This window comes from Guyanagaster necrorhizus, assembly GCF_019112545.1.
Source record: "Guyanagaster necrorhizus MCA 3950 unplaced genomic scaffold BT62scaffold_24, whole genome shotgun sequence".
NCBI lineage: Eukaryota > Fungi > Basidiomycota > Agaricomycetes > Agaricales > Physalacriaceae > Guyanagaster > Guyanagaster necrorhizus.
In genome coordinates this window covers 193,565-217,714 of record NW_025064903.1, presented here as the reverse complement: position 1 = coordinate 217,714, position 24,150 = coordinate 193,565, and the positions used below count along the sequence as shown (strand labels likewise).

At 49.1% G+C, this 24,150-nt stretch overlaps 11 protein-coding genes across 11 annotated transcripts; 6 read left to right on the top strand and 5 right to left on the bottom strand.

The window, feature by feature from the left end:
- The first annotated feature begins 85 nt into the window (after positions 1 to 85).
- BT62DRAFT_935191 (ARM repeat-containing protein) lies at positions 86 to 4,399 on the top strand. Its single transcript, XM_043186884.1, has 19 exons — positions 86 to 222; positions 282 to 475; positions 526 to 640; positions 698 to 870; positions 917 to 1,704; positions 1,752 to 1,773; positions 1,820 to 1,855; positions 1,907 to 2,000; positions 2,058 to 2,214; positions 2,266 to 2,504; positions 2,559 to 2,642; positions 2,691 to 2,747; positions 2,796 to 3,038; positions 3,087 to 3,428; positions 3,484 to 3,525; positions 3,581 to 3,709; positions 3,771 to 3,989; positions 4,046 to 4,110; positions 4,166 to 4,399. The coding sequence occupies exons 1-19, from the start codon at positions 163 to 165 to the stop codon at positions 4,266 to 4,268; spliced, it is 3,162 nt and encodes a 1,053-aa protein (XP_043036736.1). The 5' UTR covers positions 86 to 162; the 3' UTR covers positions 4,269 to 4,399.
- Positions 4,400 to 4,646: 247 nt separating this feature from the next.
- On the top strand, positions 4,647 to 5,783 carry BT62DRAFT_935190 (uncharacterized protein). The gene has a single exon (XM_043186883.1). It carries the CDS (start codon positions 4,851 to 4,853, stop codon positions 5,364 to 5,366), a length of 516 nt encoding a protein of 171 aa, XP_043036735.1. The 5' UTR covers positions 4,647 to 4,850; the 3' UTR covers positions 5,367 to 5,783.
- Positions 5,458 to 5,899, top strand: BT62DRAFT_337062 (uncharacterized protein). The gene has a single exon (XM_043180548.1). The coding sequence runs from the start codon at positions 5,550 to 5,552 to the stop codon at positions 5,781 to 5,783; it is 234 nt and encodes a 77-aa protein (XP_043036734.1). The 5' UTR covers positions 5,458 to 5,549; the 3' UTR covers positions 5,784 to 5,899.
- A 1,169-nt stretch (positions 5,900 to 7,068) lies between these two features.
- On the top strand, positions 7,069 to 8,359 carry BT62DRAFT_935188 (phosphoglycerate mutase-like protein). The gene is made up of 8 exons (XM_043186882.1): positions 7,069 to 7,115; positions 7,166 to 7,367; positions 7,420 to 7,462; positions 7,516 to 7,559; positions 7,615 to 7,802; positions 7,858 to 8,065; positions 8,132 to 8,215; positions 8,268 to 8,359. Exons 1-8 carry the CDS (start codon positions 7,095 to 7,097, stop codon positions 8,312 to 8,314), a joined length of 837 nt encoding a protein of 278 aa, XP_043036733.1. The 5' UTR covers positions 7,069 to 7,094; the 3' UTR covers positions 8,315 to 8,359.
- A 35-nt stretch (positions 8,360 to 8,394) lies between these two features.
- Positions 8,395 to 8,690, bottom strand: BT62DRAFT_1009419 (uncharacterized protein; the record flags this gene model as incomplete). Its single annotated transcript, XM_043177550.1, has 2 exons — positions 8,395 to 8,533; positions 8,590 to 8,690. The coding sequence occupies 2 exons, from the start codon at positions 8,688 to 8,690 to the stop codon at positions 8,395 to 8,397; spliced, it is 240 nt and encodes a 79-aa protein (XP_043036732.1).
- A 2,039-nt stretch (positions 8,691 to 10,729) lies between these two features.
- On the top strand, positions 10,730 to 10,999 carry BT62DRAFT_833702 (uncharacterized protein; the record flags this gene model as incomplete). Its single annotated transcript, XM_043182417.1, has 2 exons — positions 10,730 to 10,898; positions 10,950 to 10,999. Coding segments are annotated over 2 exons (219 nt in total), but the record flags the coding sequence as incomplete, so codon positions are not given.
- Positions 11,000 to 11,556: 557 nt separating this feature from the next.
- Positions 11,557 to 14,959, bottom strand: BT62DRAFT_1078609 (uncharacterized protein; the record flags this gene model as incomplete). Its single annotated transcript, XM_043179405.1, has 4 exons — positions 11,557 to 11,834; positions 11,890 to 13,155; positions 13,675 to 13,812; positions 13,867 to 14,959. 4 exons carry the CDS (start codon positions 14,957 to 14,959, stop codon positions 11,581 to 11,583), a joined length of 2,751 nt encoding a protein of 916 aa, XP_043036730.1. The 3' UTR covers positions 11,557 to 11,580.
- Positions 14,960 to 15,456: 497 nt separating this feature from the next.
- On the bottom strand, positions 15,457 to 16,079 carry BT62DRAFT_336819 (uncharacterized protein). The gene is made up of 3 exons (XM_043180547.1): positions 15,981 to 16,079; positions 15,829 to 15,929; positions 15,457 to 15,767 (listed from the first exon to the last, which is right to left on the bottom strand). The coding sequence occupies exons 2-3, from the start codon at positions 15,851 to 15,853 to the stop codon at positions 15,514 to 15,516; spliced, it is 279 nt and encodes a 92-aa protein (XP_043036729.1). The 5' UTR covers positions 15,854 to 15,929; positions 15,981 to 16,079; the 3' UTR covers positions 15,457 to 15,513.
- Positions 16,080 to 16,177: 98 nt separating this feature from the next.
- Positions 16,178 to 20,752, top strand: BT62DRAFT_1078606 (phospholipid-translocating P-type ATPase). Its single transcript, XM_043179404.1, has 16 exons — positions 16,178 to 16,650; positions 16,701 to 16,776; positions 16,828 to 16,986; positions 17,035 to 17,460; positions 17,509 to 17,795; positions 17,849 to 17,970; positions 18,022 to 18,182; positions 18,232 to 18,333; positions 18,385 to 18,497; positions 18,554 to 19,226; positions 19,277 to 19,365; positions 19,417 to 19,956; positions 20,012 to 20,069; positions 20,223 to 20,346; positions 20,408 to 20,487; positions 20,537 to 20,752. The coding sequence occupies exons 1-16, from the start codon at positions 16,357 to 16,359 to the stop codon at positions 20,665 to 20,667; spliced, it is 3,435 nt and encodes a 1,144-aa protein (XP_043036728.1). The 5' UTR covers positions 16,178 to 16,356; the 3' UTR covers positions 20,668 to 20,752.
- On the bottom strand, positions 20,700 to 22,544 carry BT62DRAFT_336779 (uncharacterized protein). The gene is made up of 3 exons (XM_043180545.1): positions 22,440 to 22,544; positions 22,178 to 22,395; positions 20,700 to 22,126 (listed from the first exon to the last, which is right to left on the bottom strand). Exons 2-3 carry the CDS (start codon positions 22,372 to 22,374, stop codon positions 20,764 to 20,766), a joined length of 1,560 nt encoding a protein of 519 aa, XP_043036727.1. The 5' UTR covers positions 22,375 to 22,395; positions 22,440 to 22,544; the 3' UTR covers positions 20,700 to 20,763.
- Positions 21,994 to 23,735, bottom strand: BT62DRAFT_336787 (uncharacterized protein). Its single transcript, XM_043180546.1, has 3 exons — positions 23,270 to 23,735; positions 22,148 to 23,210; positions 21,994 to 22,095 (listed from the first exon to the last, which is right to left on the bottom strand). The coding sequence occupies exons 1-2, from the start codon at positions 23,680 to 23,682 to the stop codon at positions 22,436 to 22,438; spliced, it is 1,188 nt and encodes a 395-aa protein (XP_043036726.1). The 5' UTR covers positions 23,683 to 23,735; the 3' UTR covers positions 21,994 to 22,095; positions 22,148 to 22,435.
- Positions 23,736 to 24,150: the final 415 nt, after the last annotated feature.

Genomic DNA, 24,150 nt, shown 5'->3' with positions numbered 1-24,150 from the left:
TCGCAGTGGCGGTGCAACGAGGTTATGTAATTAATAATAAAACAAAATAGATAAATAAATCAGGTAATATTCTCCCCTGCGCGCCAAATTACTCTTTGCCTTTTACGTTCATCATCTCGCGTCGCGGCGTATGAGTTCTTTCTGCCTTTAAACGCGAATATCATGGTCAATGCTAGCTTTCTTCCTACATTATCGTCACTGGACGTCGAGCGCGCCACCCAAGTCTGTATTTCCGAAATTTCTTGATGTGGCCTTCGGAACCCTGACCGGCATTATTCAAGTTGATTCTACAGGCGTATGGACAGCCCAACTCTTTTCTGCCGCCCGACGAACTTAGGCTGCGCCAGCAAGAGCTCTTTGAGATACAGAAGCGACCGGAAGCCTGGGGCCTTGTCCTTCCTTTGTTGAATCATGAAGACCCGAATGTTCAATTCTTTGGTGCTCATACCGTGCAAGTGAAGATTGCACGCGATTGGTGGGTGGATGCCTTGACTTGAAACGATCCTACGCCGTAATAATTTGTAGGTCATCTTTTCCAGAGGACCAGGCCGTGCCACTCCGCGATCTGCTCATTCAACTAACAGCTCACTCAATCGTCATCGGGAGAAATAATGTTATTCTTCGGAAGCTCTTCGTCTCTGTACATCAAACCTCTTCTACTCCCCATCGTCACTGCGTCTAATGGCTATCTCGACAGCTGTGTTCGTTAGCGCTGAAACTGGCCCCACAACATCCTACACAATGGCCAGATTGGATTTTGTCCTGTATCACCGCCTTCTCTGGAAGTGGTGCCCAGACAGGCCCTATCCTCGATTTTCTCACTATTGTGGCTGAGGAAGTCAGCACGGCGGATATATTGGGTCCAAATAAGTACGTGGGTAATGCTGCTTTACATCGGTTCTCATGTGTGTTCTAGGACAAGAATAACCGACACCATGAAAGACAGCAGCCAGATAGTTCTGCAGGCTATCAGATCATCACTAGATCGCTCACCCGCCGTTCCGGCCAACCAAATTCTATCCGCCATGAAATGTTTTCAGTCATGGTTGTCGTATCTCGGTGCCGCAGAAGTGATTGCCATCATACCTCTTCTTCTTCTCTTTCTTGACCCTGAAGACGACAATTTCTTCGTGGCGGCATCAGCTACTTTGCAAGAAATAATGTCCTCCTCCCCACTTCCAAACGGGCAAATGGGCTCGGGAGTCAAGACTCTGACCCAACCTCTCCTCTTGTGGTTGGATAGCAAGGGAAGTGTCATCGTCGAAGATACCTTACGAAACGGCATGGTCGACGAAGTATCGCATTCATTGTGCAAACTTCTAGCCGAGCTTGGCGATCACTCGACGCCATATTTCGCCCGTAATATCGCTTCCAATGTACGTGTGTGTCCACTTGAAGCCTACCAAAGCGTTGTCCCAAATCCGTCTGGGAAAACAAACGGCCAACTTACGCAAAGATACCTTCGCGCGATGCTTGATTATACCGATCTATCTGGATACTTCGGAGTGGATGAGGAGACTAGTGAACTGACTCTCGGGTTTTGGTATTTGCTGCAAGAAACACTTTGGGATCTTAGTGCTGACGATGATCGGGAGACAAATGATGGTGACCCTAATGCGATTGCCAAAGCCGTCTATGTGGAATTGGTCAAGATACTGCGCAGGAAAACAACGTTCCCTCCACGTGGACACGGATGGTCGAAAGGTATGGCTTTTATAATCTATCATCTCCGTTGTATTGATCTTTCGTAGACCAAGTAATCAGATTTCAGACGTAAGCGTTATGCCGAGCAAAGGTTCAATGCTAATCCCCACATTAGTTATCGGCGGGACATCGGAGACACGCTAATAAATGCGTGGGTTGCGATACGCATATAGGCAATAATTATCACTCATTTTGCCTTTAGGTATTACGTCATTCGAGATGAGATGTTGGTGTACTTCGTGGATAGCTTGATACAAGCGCTCTCGAATCGATCAGATCCCAATCAAGGCTGGGAGGTTGGCATATTTTACTACGTATAACTCACTACGCGGCTCATCTTCTTTGCTGAGTAGGAAATAGAATCGACTCTTCACTGCCTATCGTCTCTTCAAGAGGCCTTGGACTACGATAAGTCGCCTGACCTGACCCGGCTTTTCAATCCCGAGGTCATAAGCCGATTACCGTCGGTAGGCCATAGTCGCGTACGGTTAACAACATTGAATCTGTTAGGTTAGCGTTAAAAGCCAGAAATCAGGTACCGGCTTAACGCGAACGTTATAGGAACATACTCGTCTTGGTTCGCTCATGAGTCTCCTCAGCTGGAAGAGGGTATCCCCGGTCCTTCAAAGTTGGACATGTTATTGTCGGCCGTAGGATTTGTTGTTGCGGCACTACCGGAACCGACGTTGTCTGTACAGGCTGCTCTCGCTTTGCGAAACCTATGCGATGCCAATAGGAAGCTGCTTGCGCCTCAGCTTGGGGCATTCGCGGAGTTACATGCAGGCTTGGCCCGAGTGCCGGTATGTGGACTGTAGAGCCTTGATCATGAGTTTTAACGTTGGATTTTATCATAGGATGCGGAGAAGAGCAAGGTGCTACAATCTATTGCAAGCGTCATCGAGGCCTTACCGCCGGTGCAACAAATTTCTCCCATCGAGGTGAATGCACAATCTCGATTGTTGGTCGGTTTCTCAATACGCACACAGGCCATGGCCACACCTATTGTACAAAAACTGATGAACATTCTCAATAGCCCAACTACGGTAGGACTTGGGTGCCTTTCTTTTAATCTTCTGACTGATGTCTCTCAGCTTCCTCCAGAAGCACGGAGTTTAGCTATTCTTCAACTGGAGACATTGGCTGGCATCTCCAAGGGTCTGACTCGGGCTACTGACGATCTATTAGACCTGGACGAAGATTCTCAGGTCCAGCAAATTCTAGAACAAGTGAACCTAGCTAGATGTGATGAACGGATGGCCAGGCTACGTGACGCGATTCTTGCTGCTATCAGCCGTTGCGTGGAAGCTACAGGACAAGATGTTGGTGTTGGACAGGTAAGTCGTGCTGTACTTCTTCGCCGCGCGCTTAACAACAGTTCTCAGGCTATCAATGAACTGGTCAAATCTATAACTTCACTTGCATCCGACGCCACTATCATATCTTTGCCGCCCGGGCCTTTGTTAAATCTAGTTTGCATGGCTGCACAGCGCCAGCTTACTGCATCCTGGCTGACGCTCGCAACCATGCTGTTTGCTCAAATGAATCCGCCTCCACCTATGCCTTTAACAGGAGACGAGGACGGTCTGGTGAAGCTTAGAGAAGCGGAACTTGAACGGCAACGGGCTGAGGAAGAAGAACGGGCAAAGGCAGTCGTCATAGAAGTGTTGCCTATTCTACTGAATGTTTCGTTGTCGTTCATGGCAGTTCCCGGAGCCATGGTGGATGTGGGTGTTTTCGACCCTGCCCCAGCGAAATGACGTGCTGATAAGATTGCGTTAGAATCCTGATATCGTTCAAGAATTTTTCAACTGCATGGACAGAGTTGGTCATGTCGGATGTATTTGGTTTTTTACGTTGATGACGTTTGTGTCTGTAGGTTGCACAAGATTTCACTACCACGTTGTACCATTTACCGCCGGGTGCACTGGATGCCCTCATGCAATGTTCTGTTCGCGCTATGGCTTTGCAGGAACGTTATTCTTTGATTGCTGCTTGCAATTTCCTGGTACGTTCGGTTCATAGTTTTATCCTGTTCGGCTTTAATCTTTGATCATCGAAATGTGCAGAGTAACCTTATTCATCGATCCTCTGTTTACCCTGCGTTGGAAGCTCAACGGACGCAACTGATAAGCGGGCACGGCCGAGAGATAATGCGAGCAGTGCTGTTCGGACTTGCTGGTGTGTCTCCTAGGAGTGCGACGCCCAATCTCGTGGAGATGCTGTCGACCTTGCTTGTCAGATGCATCGAGGAGTCACGAGTATGGCTTAAGGAGATCTTATTTGATGTCCGTCATTCAATTTCCGACGTTGTAATAGCAACTCACCCTCTTGTTTGAAACAGGATGACTTTTTGCCGTCGAAAGCGGGGCCCGCAATCAAAGAGACGTTCGTCAAGACCGTGTTGGGGTTAGTGCTCGAACTCTTCTCAGGGGTGATCCCTAGTCATGTTTGTTTTTGACAGATCTAGGTCAATAAAGCGAACTCGCGAGGCCGCGAATCAGTTCGCCCTTGTCGCGCGGGGTTTAGATGGAACTAGTTTCGGCTATGCATCGGTATCCATGTAAGAGTAAGAAAGTTAGGCTTGTCTGATTTGTATCTTGTCTATAGCGGAGGCCTACCGAGTATTACAGTTATTTATGCGATAGAATAGCATTGTAGGAAGATAATAAGCCTTTGAAATCCAACCGCTCCTGGCATTAGATTACGTTTATGTTTGACATGCGGTATGATACAAGAACGACTAGCGGCCATGATCCTGAACGGGACGGTGAATATGCTGGTCACTCCTGGCCCTGATAAGAGATATACAGTCATCCGAAAAGTTCCATACGCTTCCGTGCAGGCCTATTCCGTCCTCCGTCATGCCCAATAGGACCTGGATCTGACGTTATCGGCATCGCTGATGACTGGCCCTCTGTTACTGTTCCTCGCGAGCCGGTAAAATGAATCCCACGCAACATGTGTTGTTCTTCAGCACTATCGCTGAGTTGTAGCCATATAGAACGGACCCTGAAATCATTTTCTTGAAACACGCCTGGGGAAGTGATTCGATTTATGTGATATGTTATGTCTTTATAAATTTACATGTCAATCTTTCAGATCATGCACTCCCTCCGCTCCTTGATTCCCAACTATCATCTCTAGCTATGACTACCTCCTCGACGGTCAACGTTGGCATCGCCATCCACCGCCTTGGGGACAAAGTCAGTAGAACCGCGTCTTACCAATGGAACCTTGTCCTCTCTACTGGTTCATTTGACGCCCGCGATGTTCGCGTCTACACCATCTCCAACACCAAAGACAAAGGACGCACCACCTGTCCATGGTATCTCGACCATCGAAAAGCCACTCTACTCCAATCCTCCGCCCTCCAAGGTGTCTTCCAGGTCCCCTTGATCGTTCCGTTGACATTAGCGGCGCTTGATGAATTCATTGGCCAGTTCTCATCGACACGGGATGGCTATAACACGAGGGGACGAGGTTGGGACAGCACGGCGTACACTGTCCGGACTCTGGACAGCTTGTATGAGGCCGGCTGTATCAAGCTGCCTTGCAGGATGGACGAGCTGGTGCTGTACGTTGAACATAGAGCCGCTCGACTGGAGTCGATGAGGGAGCAACCTGGGTACGGAAGCATGAAATTAGCGGTTCTCCCGTTGTGATCGCAGACCAGCTCAGATGGGGGGGGGGGCGTGCATGTCGTTACGGTGTGGCACGAGAGGTGGCTGTCGATGATAGATCCGAGAGTCTGGGAACTTTGGGAGAGAGACTCGCGCTGTTGGTCGTCCATGCGGAAGTCGGGGTTGGTTAGAGTTTAGATCGCCAAGGGGCGCGATTGGAACAAAATGCTGGTTGGTTCGGGTCGTATTTTTTCCTGCTCTTGTTCTCGCTTTCATTTACTTCTGTTTGCTGTGTGTATCTGCTATCTTTGTAGTTTATTTGGGGGACCCTGGGTCACGCGCAGTTATCCTTTGCGCGGTCGCCACCGTTCGTTAAGCGGGATCATCATATTCATAGAAATAATGGCTCGTATCAGAATATTTAGTAAAATGTTCACCACATCCTGCGATAGCTGTTAAACTTGATCCCGATATATGCTTCAACGCTTCAAGGAGAAAGAAGAGTTCCCCAGTGTGAACACGGCACAAAGAAGCGCTTGAGTTCCTCCACTGACGATAGGGAATTATAGTTCGGGCTTCAGTAAGTGTCGGCAATCTTTCGTGGATTGAACGTCACATCTAAAGAGGAAGACTGTGCGGACGGACGGTTATCCAAGGAGAAATGGAAACGAACACCTCAGTCCTCAGATCGACTCCTTTTGGACGAAAGTCAGGAGGACGCAGAAGTCTTGAAGAGGATATCTCAAATACGGATCATCGAACGGAACAAACTAATGCCCTGGCTTGGAGCCACCTTTGTCCTCTTTCCTTTCCGCAGCTGACGAATAAGCATGCGATGTTGAAAGATACAAAAACTGAGCATGGCGGTTATCATATAAATAAACCTTGGTACTTGATTTCAAAGTGCCAAAAATGAATCTATAAGGGATAAACCCACAAGCAAGGAAATGATTGGGTTTGCGCCGTAAGAGTACACACACCTACGCCGCCGCTGCCAGCCTGGATCACGCGCCCGGGAGGACTGAAGCCTGACTCGGTCGGTTCTTCCTCCGATAAGGTTTCGGCTTCTAGATAAGGTACAAGCATTCATGAGCGTAAAATACTTTTGCTGGATGTCGATCCGGATATTAAATTTTGCTACGCTCCGTGGTCGCCCCGAACGTCGCACGACGGCGGCGATCAGGAGCCTTCGGGCTAGGGATGACTAGTGGCTGAAGTTCGCCTCAGCTGCGATCATCTCTTCTTCTAGACAAAATGGATTATCATGGACCAAGGACGCTAGGCGATGTTCCTGTGGCGTACAAGCGAGGAAGGCCTAGTGTCCTCATCTCCAGAAGGCAGCGGAATTCTCGAGAACTCCCGCTTGGGTAAGGGGGGCCACGAGACGAGCAAGGATGTCAAGCCGTTGATATTGGAGCACAAAGGGCTCGAAATAGATTCGGAAAAAGTAGCAGGCCCAGGACCAGACGGAAGAAAGAACAAGAAGTCGAACTTGGCCAGCTCATCAAGAAGTATTCTCAGCTTCGCGTAAGGGCAATCACTCGAGCAACATGTCGCAACAGAGCGAACTTGGCCGGGAGGAGTCCAGGAGAAAGTCAACAGCATATCATTATCTTATCTATAAAAGCAACATTACGTTAAATAATCGTGGAGCAGTGAGTAGTGAGTCACTTACGCGTTACATTGCGTGCATTTGCGGAGGTTGAAACTGCTGACGTGTAATTGTGATTCTCCGAAGGAAACTCCGACAGTAGTAGGTTTGTTCTGCTCATGCCTGATATCGAGTACGAGGTCAGCTTCCCCCAAATATAATTTATTAAGGCTGTACAATGTCACTGTAGGTCGTGTCTGGTTTCTTCGCCCAGGACATGGTCGACGCCGATCCTGTGGCGATTGGGGCGGTTCCCCCTCGCTTTGGCTTACTCGACGCGTCTCCTGAGAGATGGAAGACGTTCAAATCTGTTGTCGAGAAGCTAAACAACGACTCTGTCTGTGACGCATCCTATAAAGTATTTTTCCTTGGACGGCACGGTCAAGGCTATCGTAAGTCGAACCATTTCGTTTCTGATTATGAAGTTCTGATCCCCGTCGATAGACAATGCTGCCGAATCCAAGTATGGAACGCAAGCCTGGGATGAGTGGGTGTCAGGGTGTATCTGGTGACTTGCTCTATTTTTCTTATTTCCCATAGCTACTGGTCAAAACTCGACGGCGACGGTGAACTTACGTGGGGTCGTATGTTCATACGTGTTACGAAGCGCTTGTCTCCTGCTGAGCGGACCCATTATAGCTGATCCTTTGTTAACCCCCCTCGGCGAATCCCAAGCGGCAGATGCCCGTAATGAATGGGAGGCGGAACTACTTCACGGGATACCTCTCCCCGAGAAGGCTTTCAGTAGCCCCTTGCAACGCGCCATGCGGACATACCTACTCACGTTTGATGGTATCGCTGTCGCTTCTAAGCCTTTGGTCCTCGAGGTATATTAATTTTACTGCCATCATACCCTCTTTTCTTAAAAGGTTCTTCCAACAGAACTGTCGGGAAGAATACGGAATTCATACTTGCGACAAGCGGCACCCGCGGTCTTGGATTCAACTTCATTACCCGCAGTTTCTTGTAGAGGACGGATTCAGTGAGCAGGATGTTTTATGGAAGCCTGACGCGCGAGAGACCAAGACGGAGGTCAAGACCCGAGCGAAAAACATACTTGACAGAATTTTCACTCTGGACAGTAGTACATGTGAGTGTTGGTATATCTGAGTACCTCGGCTGGAGCACGCGACGCTGATTGTGCAATGCACAATAGATATCTCCATCACTGCTCACGGTGGAATCATCAACGGTCTATTGGCATGCATCGGTAGGGATATTTATTCCCTGCCAACGGGAGGTGAGAGTTCGTTTCATATCCCCATCTTCATTAATTACTGAGTTAAAGATAGGCGTGCTACCTGTAGTCATTAAAGGTGTAAGACGAGAACAAAATTAGAAGTTTGTATTGTATCCACACCCGCTGTAAATCATTGGTCGATGCATTGACAAACCCCGAGCCTTCGGACCCACTGTCACCTAAGCACCGATGTGGTATCCGAAATGTAGGGAACGGGAGAGCGCGCACACGAATAACCGTTCTTCTGGACGTTCCTTCCATAGCATCATTACGGGAGGACTTGGGGAAAACAAGGATCCTGCGGGAATGGATAAAACCCTATGAATCTCAAAGGCCGCTGTCTTAACTGTCTGCAAATGCTGTTACTTAATTACCGCCGTAGTACGGTCGTGAGCTCCATACCGGATGATGAGGCACTGACCCCCTTGAAAATGCCGAAACATACCGCAACGGACGACAACGCTGTGCGGCCCATAATCCAGGATCAGCGCGCGCATATAAAAATCTGACTACAGATTGTAACGGCGATTAATGAGGTCACTATTATGTACTAGCGCCTAACCGACGATCAATCTTGAGAGCAGACTCAGGTTAGCCAAGAATCAGATCTCTCAAAACAAGAACAGAGGGGGTGGGCCTGTACAGCCGGTGGTATGTAACTCTGGATTTGACCAGTCCCTGTGTTCTAGTCAGGTGTATGAGAAGCCACCGATTATTTACCGACTTTCTTGATGGGAGCGCAGCGGGAATAGATACACGGGCCGTTTCTTGCAGAAGAGGTTTCTATGGGAAAATGTTACTCGGACAGACTATTTCATTCGGCTGGCCCAGAATCGCATACCAGAACTTGATCATCAAATCAGCTACCTGGTTTATGTCATGGTGCATATCAGCCCAAAGGTGAATATTAGGTCCCACACTCAATGCTATGCGATTAGAGATTTTTTTTCAAGGTCCCTTAAAGATGATTGCAGATACGGAGCCGTTCAATTACCTTGCTGTATGACGACCGTAAATGAATTATGATGCCTGTGGAAACCAGCAGTAGCCGCAATCACGAGACATCTGAAGGATCAAATGTTGCAGTGAGCGGGTGCCTGCAAGACCCGACCTTTCGACGGGCAGCCCTGTCTCTCTAGCCTCTGAAGCTTTTTCTCGAATTGTGGACACATTAGCCCGATAATCCCTGACCAGAGGAGAACATTACAGCTTCATTGACGATCATCAGTGAGTAAAATTATGTCTAGAGTCATTGTGCCCACCAGAGTTCACCCGAACATTTCCGTGCCTGCTACGCTGTCAATGTAGATCATGCCCCGATTGCCTGGCGTCATTCATTTACTCGCCCTGGAGTCATCGCTATGACCTGCTACAACTGATGGAATGAATGTACAGAATATTTTCGATCATTATTCAGGTGAAAGACTGGGGAGGGGCCGAATATGGGTAGCCCTCTTTTTTATGCACAATGACTAGCGAAGCTGCTTCGTGCGAACGATGGGTTCGCCAGTGCCTTGTATCAAGGAAATTTGACTCCTCTTCATGTCTAGTGAGTGATGTGGGGGCTTGGGAGAGCCGACTGTGGTGGGCTCAGCTCATTGATTTGAAAGCCCAAAGTTTGGTATGTGGTTTTCCATACATTTACGGAGTATTTTGCTAGGAGTCAACTATGCATGTTATTGCATTTCTGGTACCAGCCTGACAAGTTCGGCATGATGCCGGACATCTGCCGACTGGTAGTTTGCCTGTCCAATAATGACATCATCATTATGCCGAGTACAACGGCATTTTGAATTTGAGTTTATTGAACTTTTTATTCATTCCCTGCAAGTTGCACACACCTTCACAATGATAAAATATGTTATTGAGGTTGGGTTATAACCTGTTTTTAATTATGTACAATAGTGCTGGATATGGCTTCCCTTCATGCACCAAAAGCCCAGGCTCTGGGTCCTGTTTTCACGCTTAGGCCGGGCTTGGTATTTCTCGAAGCCTAAGCCTGAGCCCGCAAAAGCCGAGCCCGTTGAGCCCAAGCCCGGCCCGCACATTACTATGAATCATGTCGTCCGTGAATAACTGCCTCTTCAGCTCTGAGATCAGCTGATTGTATGATCTGATAGTCATTGGCCTTATTTGGATCGTACATGACTACTACAAGTGTTCTTTTTTACTGCACGATGCTCTGCTGATATTTGCCCAAGTTGTAACGTTGGAAGATGAGGTTTCAGATACACGTCTTCTCCATTCCTGGTGTACATTCCCGCGATGGCACCAGTGCTTTAAGTCTTTGGTCTGTCGAAAACATAGCTGCCTCGTTCTTGAAGTTCTTGGCATGTCTTTAGAAGAGCTGACAGGAAAGACATTGCCGAACAAGTTTCCTATACCTATGTGCAAACAGATCATCAAAGAGGTGTTACTCAGCTTGGCGTCTACGCTCTCTTTAAACGTTCGAATAAGATTTTTTTTTTCCCTGTAGATTTATTGAATCCATAATTTTGAACTGCTCATCCCTAGGTAGCTGCCATCAACAGCTTTCTGTTTGTGAGTTCCATTGCTGCATTCCTATGGATATTAATTCGCAATGTTGTGAGACAAGGAGCAGTCATCGCCGATGCAGTCCGACCACCCCTACCTGGATGTCCGTCGATTCACTCTGGAATAGAATGGACCCAGTGGGTACCTGGTAAGGCTCGCGGCGCTACGGAAACTGAAACTCACCTCTTATCTATCAAAGCGACTGCATACGAAGCGGTTCTTTTTGGTTTTGCGATTATTAAAACGGTCGGATTTATGCTGAAAAGTGAACAACAGACATCAAATTTTGCTCCATTTTTCTTCAAGCCAATATCGTGTACTTTTTTGCGTACGTCTTCCATTCATTATGGCTGGTTTCTTCCCTGACCCCACTTGGAAACAGAATGCCATGTATCCTGGTATTGAACAACGTCATGGTCATCGTGTGTCACTTCTTCTCCGCGACAAGGGGACGTGCATCTGACGTCGCAAACCTTAGGGAATGATCAAGATACCATGGTTCAGTTTCGGGTGAGTACTGGGCCCTCTAAGCTCAGATTTCGAGCTGAATATATTCCCATTTTCCAGCTCGCGCCCGCATACTCTTCAATCTTTGCCAAAGCGGCTCCTCGTGATATAGTCTTGTCCCAGATTCAGGGGAACATCGCTGCTCACAAAGAGATTACTCTGACCGGACACGTTAGCGGTCTATCTTCCTTAACCTTTGAGGAGTGCGGTCGAGAATGTCGAATTGGACATGTTCTCACTGCCTAACGAGAATTCGACATCAGAAGGTTTGCGGACGAGTGGATGAATTAAGTATAAAGCTCTTTCTTCCATTATGTAGCGCGCTATGTGATATCACGGCTCCCACTGGCCGTAGATCGAATATAATGTCGCCATGTGGATTTCCTATAGAAAAACCTGAAGCTTATTCCGGCCATAAAATCGTCCAAAGAGTTATTTCCCCAATGGCGACTCGTGATGCTCACGGTTTCAATGTGGCTTGAGTTCAATGTTGACAATGTAGCCTTTGCGGAGGGGATGTGATTGACGTACAACGCGACCGCCCGAAGTTCTGTCAGGAAGCTTAGGTCGAGAAAACCTGAAAACGATAGATGAATTTCTAATTAAAATCGTTCTTAAAATTGCGGCTGCACCATTTTTCCACTGAATTATCCTGAGGGTGACAAACCAAAGAGAGGAGCGAGAGGATCTTAATAGGTAGATGATGGGACGTGGATCCAGCGCTTGCCAGTAGAAACCTCTAAGTTTCAATTTGAAAGTCCTTAGCCTAAGTGTCGCGTGATGCCTCTTTAGCCAACGCAAGAGGTCATAGTTCCAAGACTTCAACGAGAGTGAACGCAAACTCGCAGGAAGGGTTATGTCTTCCAATGATGAAAGTGGGACATCCTCGATGCCATTTCTCACATTCGTGAACTGGATCGAAAGTCGCTGGAGATCGGGGAAAAGACTCGAGTATAAGAGGATGCGCCTAACGGTGGTGGATGTCTCTGCGATGTTTCCTGGACCTTCGTAGCTGAAGGAGAGACGTCTGAGGTGCGGGAAATAACGACGTAACGCTATTGCTGGGTCTGCGGACCGACCAGCGATTTTCGCTCGGTATATTCTGGAGCCGGCATTGACGAGGGCGCAGAGGGCGTGTCGATATCGAACGAGCCCGTCGTGTTTCGTGTGCATCCAAAGTGAAACTGTCTGAACATAAGGAGATATAGTATTGTCTGGCGAGTTTAAGAGCTTCACTAATTCTCGCACGCGATCCCTTGAGTGAACGCGTATCGACAAGAGGCGTCGGCTGGTTGGGATCCATGCTTTGCATACGAGGCTGCAGGTGAGGAGGGTCGCTCTGTCGAGAGAACAGAAGGTGAGGATGATCTCGAATAGTTCTTGGGGAAGGGTGAAATCCCGGGGTACATTCTGCATTGCATGATTCCGAAATTTGGAGGCAAGGATACGCCAGGAGATGCGTATACGGCGTATGGGATGGAAGATCCAGGCGTAGGCATAGAATTCGATGAAGGTAGGAATGTTTTCTTGGCGGTAGGCGGTGTAAGAATTTTGCATCTTACAGTAAGATGCAACTGCCTTTTTGTACAACGGGGTGCAGACTTCCGTATAGAAGACGCAAAGCAAGCTGAATAAGACGTATGCGATGAAAATGCCTGTCAACAAGCCGGTCACTGTCAATGGAAGCAGCCAGAGCATGCATGCTAAGAGGTGCCACCCCTTCTTTACCCCACATATATCGCCATCGTAGCCACCATCTCTGGAAGAAAGCGGCATGAGAATTCCCGGTGTTGCGGTAAAAGTGATTAAATGCCTAGTGGCAAAATCTGCGTTGTCGGAGAGTTCCGGGGCGGCCTTGAAACTGAACAATTGAGCACTGGCAGTGAAGATTCCTAGACCTACTCGGGACAAGGTCGCTCTTCAAATTAGCTTGGAAGAAGTTGGTTTGGTGCTCTCGGGATAGGTGTTGGTGTTGGTGTCTCGGAACAAGGTCCTAATCACGAACTAATAGAGATGTCCGCGATCGGCCAAGAACCGGGTGCGGCTTCCATTGATCCATATAAAATCTACCGGGCCGTAATTCTGGATACGAACCATCAACTCAATGAAAGTACGATTTAATGAGCATTTTCGTCCGCTTATCAAGCAGTAGCATCTCGTCAGCCTCCAGGCTAGTAATTCCCAGACGCAAGGGAACATCAAGGGCTGAATGAATTTCTCTACTATTATGGAGGTCGATAATAATTAATAATACAATACCTGAGATGATATATGATACCAGAAAACAGGACACAGGAATCATATATCACGGCTCCCACCGACCATACATGGAACATATTGTTGAAATGCAGATGTCCCATACGAAACACGGAAGCTTATTCCAGCCATAAAATCATCCAAATGATTGTGTGACACACTATCCCCGCTAATTATGATGGTTACAGTTTCAATGTGGCTCGAGTTTAACGATGATAGCGTAGCCTTTGTGGAGGGGAGGTGATAGACATGCAATACTACCGCCCGAAGTTCTGTCAGGAAGCGTAGGTCGAGAAAGCCTAAAAACGATGGATCAATTCCAATTTAAATCGCTCTTCAAGGTGTGGCTGCACCATTTTCCCACTGAATCATTGTGAGAGTGATGAACCGAAGAGAGGTGCGACAGGGTCTCAACAGGGAGTTGACGGGACTTGGATCCAGCGCAAGCCAGTGACCTCCAATTTTCAATTTGAAAGTCGTTAACCGAAGTGTCGCGTGGTGCCTGTTTAGCCAACGCAAGAGGTCCTTGTTCCAAAATTTCAACGAGAGCGAGCGCAAACTCGCAGGAAGGGTCATGGCTTCCAGCGATGGAAGCGGGACATCCTCTGTGTCATTACCCCGCCGTACAAACTGAATCGACAGTCTCTTGAGGTCGCAGAAAAGGCTCGAGTACAAGAGAATGTGCCTGATATTTGTGGCGGACGTTCCTTCGGTCTCACCTTGATCCTCGTAGTTAAAGGAGAGGCGTCTAATATGTGGGAAATAACGATGTAATGCTATTGCTGGGTCTGAAGACTGTCCAGAAATTTTTGCTCGGGATATCCTGGAGTCAGCATTGGCAAGGGAGCGGAGGGCGTGTCGATATCGAACGAGCCCGTCGTGTTTCGTGTGCATCCAAAGTGAAACTGTCTGAACATAAGGAGATATAGTATTGTCTGGCGAGTTTAAGAGCTTCACTAATTCTCGCACACGATCCCTTGAGTGAACGCGTATCGACAAGAGGCGTCGGCTGGCTGGGATCCATGCTTTGCATACGAGGCTGCAGGTGAGGAGGGTCGCTCTGTCAGGATAACAGAAGTTGATGATGATCTCGCACAGTTCTTGGGGAAGGGTGAAATCCCGGGGTATGTTCAACATTGTATGATTCCGAAATTTGGAGGTAAGGATACGGCAGGAGATGCGTATACGGCGTATGGGATGGAAGATCCAGGCGTAGGCGTAGAATTCGATGAAGGAAGGAATGTTTTCTTGGCGGCAGGCAGTATAATATGTGACCGCATTTTTGTACAACTCGGTGAAGCACTGGAAGAACCCTTGTAATAAGGTACCCACGAAGAGAAAGGCGATCAATGCCAAAGGGAGTAGCCAGATTATGCAAAGAAATATATGTGCGAAGTACTTTTCTCCACATATACTCTCGCCCTCTCCACCATCTTTAGAATACATTGGTATGGGACTGTTGCTTATATGCCTGTATGACGTTGGAGACAGTGAATCAGAGGCCGACAAATGAATGTTCTAGACTTACTGGCCACGACTCTGTCTTCCGATTTAGCTTGGGAAGAAGTCGGATAGTTAGTCACCTTGTTAAATTCTCGCTGAGGGACGCCGAGGTGCTGGAGGATGGTTCACCAGAAAGAGGATGGAAATTGCTCAAAGGATAGGAGCTCCTCGTAAAACGTCATAGACGCGTCGGCGGCTGCCGGCCCGGATTCGCACTTCCGGTCGCCCGCTAACCTTTCGGTTAGCACTCTACCTTTCTTGGCATGAAGCGCTAGAAACCCAATTGATTTCATGATATTTATCGCTCGTTGGATCCGGCTGCGGAATGGAATCGTAGATCGCAAACGAAGGCTTGTTTCTCATAGGGTCAAGGGCTACGAAAGGGTATAAAACATTTCAGCACATTCATATAAGAGCAAGGGACACGTTTGCCTACAGCAACAGGACCACCTATCAAGCTTTCTACACCTTTCACCGTCATAATGGTCCCCTGCAATTCATTCACGAGGTCTTTCCAAACATCCCAATTCATACAACCTCTTTTGTGTCTTCTCAGCAGAACTATTCCTCTGCGTTTGCACAACTCCAGTCGGCCTATGGATTCGGTGGTCATGCACCCTCCCCCATACCGAAGAAATCGAAATCCTCATCAAAGGCCTTCCTTCCATGATTCCTTCGTTCACGACCCAAGTCGTCATCCCCTTTATTCGCATCCAAAAAGGGCATCGGTGCCCTGCCCGGGCCATCGAAGCTGGAAGGCCCAGAGTCATTGGTAGTGCCTCCCAGAAAGGAGGAAACAAACCGTGTCGAACCTAATATCAGCACTATTGTTGGCATCACAAGAGGAGAAGAAAGATGCAGGACATAGGCACTTGGAGAAATATTTGGTTTGGTCCTACAGTACCACAGCGCGCTATAATATTACAATCAATGAATCATTTTTGTAGTATATTCATCCAGTCACTTCTATATTTTGAGCATAAGGAAGCTAAAATTGCTGAATACGACCAAGTTCCTTTAGAGTCTCGATGTGGAGAATAGGATGCATCAAGAATGCTTGGGATCAGATTGAGGGCAATGCTCAGGGGATCAGTTGGGATGGCTCCGGACCGAAAAGCCGAATATTGTGCGGCTGTGCTAAGCTTGCTTACGCCATGTGGTCCAAATACTTTCAACGTTGACGTCGACGTCGAGCACGACATCCTCCCCTGAGTTCTCTCCTACTGCCTACATTTCTACGGCCAAGGCCACCTTTTCCTTTCTCTTTAATTTCCCACTCAAAGGCTCCGGCATCTCGCCAGGTTCTGAACGTATTTGGCGGCAGTACCGGACGGTAGTTCATGACAGATATTCCTCTTCGTTCTCTTCGAAAACACAACAATCGCGCTGGATACACTCAACTAAACGATACTGATATCGACTCTGGCCCCGGGTCGGCCGACTCTCCCGACAACCGAACTACTATGCCTAGTCCAATCGCAGCAGTTACGTCCACGATCACGGCAGTGAAGAAGTCACGGAAGGACCGCTATGCAGGCAATCCAGAAGAAGAGACCAGTTTGCTGGGAGGAGAAATGTATGATGAGGAAGAAGGATATGTAGAGGAGACGCCTTTCAGAGAGGTGCGGAAACCCGTATGTTATTGGTACTTTGAAAAATTTGTACACGCTAATGTCGCTGCCAGAGATCTGCATCAATATTATCCAAGGGTAAGAGTTCACAGAAAGATGAGTCCCGTACAATACCATTCCGGCCGCCAGGTGCACATCCAGCCGTCATATCACTGAATACGCCCCTTACTTTTTTCTCAGACAAATTACAATCTCGGTATCCTCCAAATATCGTTCGTAATCAAAAGTATAATGCCTTCACTTTCTTCCCTATCGTTTTCTACGAACAATTCAAGTTCTTCTTCAATCTATACTTCCTGCTGGTGGCCCTGTCTCAGCTTATACCGGCGCTGAAGATTGGTATGCTGTCTGAATTCTATCTTTCTTTATATTTTAACCGGAAACTAGGATTTATTGTTACTTACATCGCGCCCCTTGCATTTGTTCTCTTTGTCACGATGGGGAAAGAGGCGTACGACGATTACAAACGTTACCTTCGGGACCGAGAGGCCAACTCACAGAAATACCTCGTCATTGCGCCACCTTCCTCTTCGACCGACGCATCCTCCCACCACAATGCATACCTTGACACCCATGCAAATACGCGGTCCGTCCCTTCGTCCTCTCTACGCGTTGGTGATCTAGTTAGGCTAGAGAAGAACCAGCGGGTACCGGCTGACATGGTTCTGCTACACACATCGGATGCTTCCGGAACTTGTTTCATCCGTACTGACCAGCTCGACGGAGAGACAGACTGGAAATTGCGCGCCGCAATATCGGAATGTCAAAAACTCGACGAGAGTGACCTCGTAAGGCTTGATGCTGAGATATATGGCAAGTTCATTTGCCTTACCATAACGTTCTGAGCTGATGAAATTACAGCTGATGCACCCATCAAGGATATCCACTCATTCATAGGGACATTTACTCTCAATGGTCCCCCTCAAGTTTTATCACAGAGCCAATCCGACGTCCCTCTACATCCATTGCCACCTTCGGTGGCACCGTTAACTGCCGAGAACATGCTATGGTCCAACACAGTTCTCGCTGCTGGAAACGCCGTCGGATTTATCGTCTACACCGGCTCCGAAACACGGGCTGTTATGAACACAAGTCATCCGGGGACGAAAGTCGGCTTGCTAGACCTGGAAATCAATAAACTGGCCAAGGTTTGCAATATATATTTGAAAGCGAAGCAGTCTCCTCATATATACTTTATCAGATCCTTTGCGCTGTGACATTCGCCTTGTCCTTAGTTCTGGTCGCACTCAACGGATTCAGGGGTTCTTGGTACATCTATCTTCTCCGTTTCTTAATTATTTTCTCCTCGATCATTCCCATCAGGTATGTCACGCAATGCACGTTATGTCGTGCTTTTTAATATGGTGTCCACAGTTTACGTGTCAATCTGGACATGGGCAAAACTGTGTACGCGCAACAAATCATGAACGATTCCGAGATTCCGAACACGATAGTACGGACCAGCACTCTGCCTGAGGAACTTGGGAGGATCGAGTATCTGTTAAGTGACAAGACTGGCACACTGACGCAGAATGGTACGGGATCTTCTTTGCTGGTTGGTGCGCTGTCTTATACTGCACTTAGAGATGGAAATGAAGAAGCTCCATATGGGAACCATGTCGTATGGCTTTGATTCCATGGACGAAGTCGCTCATCAACTGGCTGTAGCATTCGGGGCTGATCAAGGCATTTTACTTGCGATTAAATTGGTTTCTCCGGTCTAAACGTTCTTTGTAGCACACGTGCGGCAGGGTACGATGCCCACAGGAGCCCAACTAGCCACCCGTGGACGAAGAGACATGTCATCACGAGTGCGTGATGTGGCTTTGAGTCTGGCTCTGTGCCATAATGTAAAGCCGTTTCATTCCCATCCCGGATTGCATTTTTCAATCATCCATCTACTCAGGTCACTCCGGTTACCAATGACGATGGTTCAGTCACCTATCAAGCTTCCTCTCCCGACGAAGTCGCCATTGTGCAATGGACACAATCGATCGGCCTCACCCTGGTGTTCAGAGACCGTACCAAGATCGAGTTGCAGACGCCCACCGGATCGAGGATTATATTCGAAGTGCTCGAGATATTCCCTTTCACATCCGAATCAAAGCGCATGGGTATCGTCGTCCGAGATGTTCAGACGGGGGAGATCACGTTCCTGCAGAAGGGTGCCGACGTCGTGATGGCCAAAATCGTCCAACGGAACGATTGGTTAGAGGAAGAGACCGGTAATATGGCCCGCGAAGGTTTGCGTACGTTGGTGATGGCGAGGAAACGGTTGGGCGGGCAGTCGTACAACGAGTTCAAGCAGCAGTACCATGAAGCCAGTGTCAAGCTGGATGGACGGAACGAGGCTATGGCTGCGGTGGTGTCAGAGTACCTGGAACATGATCTCGAGCTCCTAGGACTGACGGGCGTCGAAGATAAGCTTCAGGATGATGTCAAGTCCACGTTGGAACTACTCAGAAACGCCGGGATCAAGATCTGGATGTTGACGGGAGACAAGATCGAGACCGCGAGATGCATAGCTATCTCGACGAAGCTAGTCGCTCGCAATCAGTATATACATGAGGTTGCAAAGCGTAGGTGTACATTCTTTTCTGGTTGCTCTCGTCCTAAACAGGCTTTGCAGTGAAGACTTCCGATGAGGTTCGAGACCAGCTGGAGTTTTTGCAGTCGAAGCTGGATTGTTGTCTGGTCATTGATGGGGAATCATTACAGGTATGCTTATCAACCGCTTGGGTTACGCTTTTACTGATGTCACGATAATAGCTTTGTCTCAATCTCTTCAAGAATGAGTTCATCGAAATAGCCACCAAACTATCTGCGGTCGTCGCCTGCCGTTGCTCGCCGACCCAGAAAGCGGACGTGGCACGTCTCATCAGGAGACATACGAGGAAACGCGTGTGTTGTATCGGCGACGGCGGTAACGATGTCAGCATGATCCAGGCTGCCGATGTAGGAGTCGGTATCGTCGGAAAAGAAGGCAAACAAGCCTCTCTCGCGGCTGACTTTTCTGTCATCCAGTTCAGCCACCTAACGAAGCTCCTCCTATGGCACGGAAGGAATTCTTATCGACGCTCGGCGAAGCTCGCGCAGTTTGTCATCCACCGGGGATTGATCATCTCCATCATGCAGGCCGTGTTCTCGGCCATCTTCTATTTCGCTCCCATTGCGCTTTACCAGGGGATGCTGATGGTGGGGTATGCGACGATTTATACGATGGCTCCTGTATTCTCGCTCGTGTTGGATCGTGATGTAGACGAGGACGTTGCGCTACTATACCCGGAGTTGTACAAGGAGTTGACCAAGGTATGCTGTGATCTATCTCTCGCTTCTGCCGGATAACGCTTACCATGGATTTTAGGGCCGGGCCTTGTCGTATAAGACCTTCTTTCAGTGGCTGATGATCAGTCTATATCAAGGTAAGAGACTCCCACCAAGACTTAGGCAAACTATCACTCTGGGGAGTGCGGGGAATTCAGTTCGTCGCGATGATGCCTTCCAACATCATCCCGTGATCGGAGCGTTCTGAATTCTGGGGCTCCCTAGTGTGTGAAACTGAACGAGACCAATAGGTGCGGCGATAATGATCATGTCCCTGGTCCTGTTCGAGAACGAGTTTCTGCACATCGTCTCCATATCCTTCACCGCACTCGTCCTTAATGAACTCATCATGGTGGCACTGGAGATCACGACATGGTCGGTAGCCCTTTACGTTTTCAGGATCTTCTTTCCCTGACCTTGTGACGACGATTTTCAGGCACCCCTACATGGTGGTATCAGAAATTGTTACCCTGTTCTTCTATATTATTAGCATTGCCTTTCTACCTGAATACTTTGGTAGGGCCTCGTTCATCTACCGATGTTGCCATCATCTCACAGCTTACAGATCTGTCTTTCGTCGTTACACTGGGATTTGGATGGAAGGTTGCCGTCATCGTCGCCATCAGCGCGCTACCATTGTATATAATCAAGCTCATTCGAAGTAGAGTCGCACCAGCTGCATCCAGCAAACTATGATCTCTCACACAGATACCACACACCATTTTGGATATTGATAATGTATTCTTGTCGCTACGTGAGTTAAAATGTAAATGGATGATGGATCAAAACAGTTTATGGAGGCGGTGAGTTATATGCGGTCGCAAAGAATCCAGCTTGGCCCGGCGAGGGTGTGGCAGGATGCCACTCCTGTGAGGGCGAAGCCCAGAGCCCGCCAGTGTTTAAAGGAGGCCCATTACGATTACCGTACGGCGGATGTACGGACACAGGCGGGACCGGAGGACCCCAAGGTGTCCTTGTCACCTCGTTCGTCCCCCAAGACGGGTTAGCTCCGCCTCGTCTTCCACCTCCACCAACGACGACCTCATCGTCGTCCGCGGCCAACGCCGACGACCCCAGCACGACGCCCTTGGGACTCGGAGATCGTCTGTTCGGGGATCCCGAGCCACTCCCGCCACCTTCGGGGCGAGCGATTGGCGCGATCACAGGCCGCGTGATCGGTCCTGGGCCAGCAGCATCCACAGACGTCGACGTGCGGCGGCTCTTGGGCGGGGGTCCAATCGGCTGCGGCGGTTGTCGTGGAGGCGGCGGCGGGGGGACGTAGTGCGTGTGGTTGTGGGTCTCGAACGCACCAGAAGGGTAGTTCCTCGGCATTGGAGACGGCTGGAGCGGCTGTGGAGGCGTGAACCCAAACGGAGGCACGAACGCGGGGACGCGTGGAGACATGGCTTGCGGCGGGATGTAGATGGGCGTCTGGGAAGGCGGGATCTGCGGGACTTGAGCCATCACTGGCTGCGATTGAGGGATCGGTTGCGCGAGGATTGGGCGGGGAGCTCGCGGGATCGAGGACGAGCTCGAAGACGAAGATGCGATGGGCATAGCCGCAAGAGACGGTTTGTTGAGGATCTTCTTGGACGCGGCGCCATTGACACTGCCTCGGGACTGGCTTGAGGACGATGGATTCCTGGGCGGTGTCGAAGGCGCACTGGCACGTGCATTCTTGACGCGTTGTTGCTGTTGCGCCAATACTGCCCAACGCTCTTTCTCCTTGGCTTCCTTTTCCTTAAGTTCCTTCTCCCTCGCTTCGCGTTCTTCCTTCTCTTTCGCAGCCTTCTTCTCTCGCTCAATTCGCTCTTCCTTCTCGCGTTCTTCCCTTTCTTTTTTCACCTTTTCTCGTTCAGCTTTCTCTTTCTCTTCCTTAGCCTTACGCTCTAGTCTCTCCTTCTCAGCCTTTTCCTTCTTCTTCTTCTCATCTCGCTCACGCTCCTCAGCAATCCTCCTCTTCCTTTCCTCCTCCTTCTTCGCCCTTTCCTCGTCTTGCGCCTTCTTCGCAGTCTCTCTCTTCAGCCGTTCCTCCTCTCGCTTTTTGCGCTGTTCATTTTCCAGCTGCAACTGTCGAGCCTTGGCTTCCGCCTCCTCCGCAGCTTTCGAAGCAGCTTTCTGCGCCTTTTCCGACTCTTTAGCCTGTTTCTGCTGTCTGCAATAATGTAAGGCCAACAGTCACCGTTTAGACGTTCAAGTCACACACCGCTTCTTGTCCTTCTTCTTTTCCTTCTCGCGCTGCTTCTTCATCTCTTTCTCCTTCGTCAGTTTGTCCTCATCCTCGAGCTCGCGTAGAAGCTGCAGTTGCCTCTCCTGTGCCACCTTTTCTCGATAAGCCTGGAGCACTCGCTGCTCGAACATTCGCGCTGCAAAGATGGAGAACATGCGCTTGCCTTCCTCCATCTTCTGCTCTTCGGTGAGAATCTGCAACGAGTAAGATTACAGTCAGGTAGGGTGAACTCAATCACACCTCTTCCTCTTCCTCGTCGTCTTCCTCATCATCATCGTCATCATCTTCGTCCTCGTCATCACCTTCGCCGTCTTCGTCGTCTTCATCTTCGTCATCATCATCCTCGCTGTCACTCTCAACATCTCCTGCGGCCTCTTCCTCTCGCTGCATCCGTCGCTCAGCCAGTTGCTCCATCATCTCAAGAAACTTTTGCCCGTCGTTCTTGAGCAGATCGTCAGCTACCGTGAGGATGTTCCCCGGACCAGTAACAGTCAAACTGCTCCCAAGACTGAATAGGCCGTCTCGAGCGGGTTTGGTGGGTGGAGGTTGTGGCTGCGCCGGAGGTTTTACCTGTACAGGTGGTGCCTCTTCCTCCTCATCGTCCTCCTCGTACTCATCATCGCCTTCTTCCTCGTCCATAACTTCGTATTCATCCTCTTCCTCTTCCTCCTCTTCCTCTCCCTCTTCATCCTCGTCGTCGTCAAAATCACTCGGATGCTTATGCCGCTGCTTGGTGCGATTGGGAGTAGGTGGTGGCGCTACCACGCCCGATTTCCGTTGTTGCTGCTGCTGCTGCTGGACAGACTGAGGTCGCTTCGCGGCCGTCTTCTTCGGACTGTGGTTGATGACGGCGCCGTGTTTGTCGAGCTCCACGGATCCGGGGAAGGGCCCTGGACCAGGTGGCGGAGGGCCACCCGAAGAGACGTACCGCTGCTGGAGGTGAGCATACTGTTCGAGCTCCTCGTAGTATGCATCGTACAGCACCTCCAGCTCTTCCTCAATAGCGTTTCTGTAAATAGCGTGAGTTACAGAAATAAAAAAATAAATCAAATCCTTTGATGGACTCGCCTCTTCCTACCGCAGACGGCACAGCTACAACTATGCTTCTGCTGCTCCTTCATCTTTCTCAGCACCGTATCTTTTTCAATCTTGACGAGATTCCGGCGCTCTTCCTCGCCTAAGCCAAGCCAGAAATCCTTGATCCGTTCGCGCTCTTCCGTGCTGCTCGTGCTCCAGATTTTGTTGGCTTTGGTGATGCTCGGCACCATCGTTGCTGGCGGCCGCTTCGACGGCGGTGGCGACGGGTGGTGATGGGCGTTCGTCGTCGTGTTATTGTTATACGCATTCGGTGGAATCGGGGCTTTCGATGCGGCGCGTGCACTCTTCGCTGGCGCTGGCGTTGCCTGCGGCTGCGTCGTAGGATACGCCATAGGCTTTTTCCCAATGGATACCTGACTTGGCTGCCTCCCTACTGGCGCCATCGCCGTCAATGGAAATATTGAGGTGCAAAGTCGAGAAATGAAGTGAAAAGCATATGTAAGCAGGTGGCGCGTGCACGTTGCCTAATTTGGAACCCTAACCTTACGACATGGAGCGTTGTAACTTTACAGCTAATACAAGTCCAGTCAGATATCATTTACTACTAGATGGTTACGAGTAATCTATACCAAGAATAAAGACAAGAGAGGGCAGAAATATGACTCCGAGTCGGACAGGGTACGGAATACCGACACAATTGACTCCGACTCAGTGATACGAAATGCACGTTCTCCCTATGATATAAAAACTGTCACCGAACGTAAAATAAGAACCTCTTCCAAGTCAAACCAAAAAAAAATGTATATACATACAGCGCATTGGAAGATGACAGCTAAAAATGCGGAGGGGGCTTTCAGGACCAGGCACCATCTCCCTTGCACGTGGGCGTGACTAACTTTTAAGTGGTGAAT

What these genes read in the sequence shown, in the direction of transcription:
- BT62DRAFT_935191 (XM_043186884.1), top strand. Translation starts at nt 163, where the DNA reads ATGGTCAATGCTAGCTTTCTTCCTACATTATCGTCACTGGACGTCGAG. An exon ending in TGGACACGGATGGTCGAAAG is followed by an intron (nt 1,705 to 1,751) that starts GTATGGCTTTTA and finishes GATCTTTCGTAG; the next exon opens with ACCAAGTAATCAGATTTCAG. An exon ending in CAAGTAATCAGATTTCAGAC is followed by an intron (nt 1,774 to 1,819) that starts GTAAGCGTTATG and finishes TCCCCACATTAG; the next exon opens with TTATCGGCGGGACATCGGAG.
- BT62DRAFT_935190 (XM_043186883.1), top strand. Translation starts at nt 4,851, where the DNA reads ATGACTACCTCCTCGACGGTCAACGTTGGCATCGCCATCCACCGCCTT.
- BT62DRAFT_337062 (XM_043180548.1), top strand. Translation starts at nt 5,550, where the DNA reads ATGCTGGTTGGTTCGGGTCGTATTTTTTCCTGCTCTTGTTCTCGCTTT.
- BT62DRAFT_935188 (XM_043186882.1), top strand. Translation starts at nt 7,095, where the DNA reads ATGCCTGATATCGAGTACGAG. An exon ending in TGCCTGATATCGAGTACGAG is followed by an intron (nt 7,116 to 7,165) that starts GTCAGCTTCCCC and finishes ATGTCACTGTAG; the next exon opens with GTCGTGTCTGGTTTCTTCGC. An exon ending in ACGGCACGGTCAAGGCTATC is followed by an intron (nt 7,368 to 7,419) that starts GTAAGTCGAACC and finishes CCCCGTCGATAG; the next exon opens with ACAATGCTGCCGAATCCAAG.
- BT62DRAFT_336819 (XM_043180547.1), bottom strand. Translation starts at nt 15,853, where the DNA reads ATGCCAACAATAGTGCTGATATTAG. An exon ending in AACAATAGTGCTGATATTAG is followed by an intron (nt 15,768 to 15,828) that starts GTTCGACACGGT and finishes TGGGCCTTCCAG; the next exon opens with CTTCGATGGCCCGGGCAGGG.
- BT62DRAFT_1078606 (XM_043179404.1), top strand. Translation starts at nt 16,357, where the DNA reads ATGACAGATATTCCTCTTCGTTCTCTTCGAAAACACAACAATCGCGCT. An exon ending in AAATCAATAAACTGGCCAAG is followed by an intron (nt 17,796 to 17,848) that starts GTTTGCAATATA and finishes ATACTTTATCAG; the next exon opens with ATCCTTTGCGCTGTGACATT. An exon ending in TGTACAAGGAGTTGACCAAG is followed by an intron (nt 19,957 to 20,011) that starts GTATGCTGTGAT and finishes CATGGATTTTAG; the next exon opens with GGCCGGGCCTTGTCGTATAA.
- BT62DRAFT_336779 (XM_043180545.1), bottom strand. Translation starts at nt 22,374, where the DNA reads ATGGAGGAAGGCAAGCGCATGTTCTCCATCTTTGCAGCGCGAATGTTC. An exon ending in AAGAAGAAGGACAAGAAGCG is followed by an intron (nt 22,127 to 22,177) that starts GTGTGTGACTTG and finishes ACATTATTGCAG; the next exon opens with ACAGCAGAAACAGGCTAAAG.
- BT62DRAFT_336787 (XM_043180546.1), bottom strand. Translation starts at nt 23,682, where the DNA reads ATGGCGCCAGTAGGGAGGCAGCCAAGTCAGGTATCCATTGGGAAAAAG. An exon ending in GCCGTCTGCGGTAGGAAGAG is followed by an intron (nt 23,211 to 23,269) that starts GCGAGTCCATCA and finishes CGCTATTTACAG; the next exon opens with AAACGCTATTGAGGAAGAGC.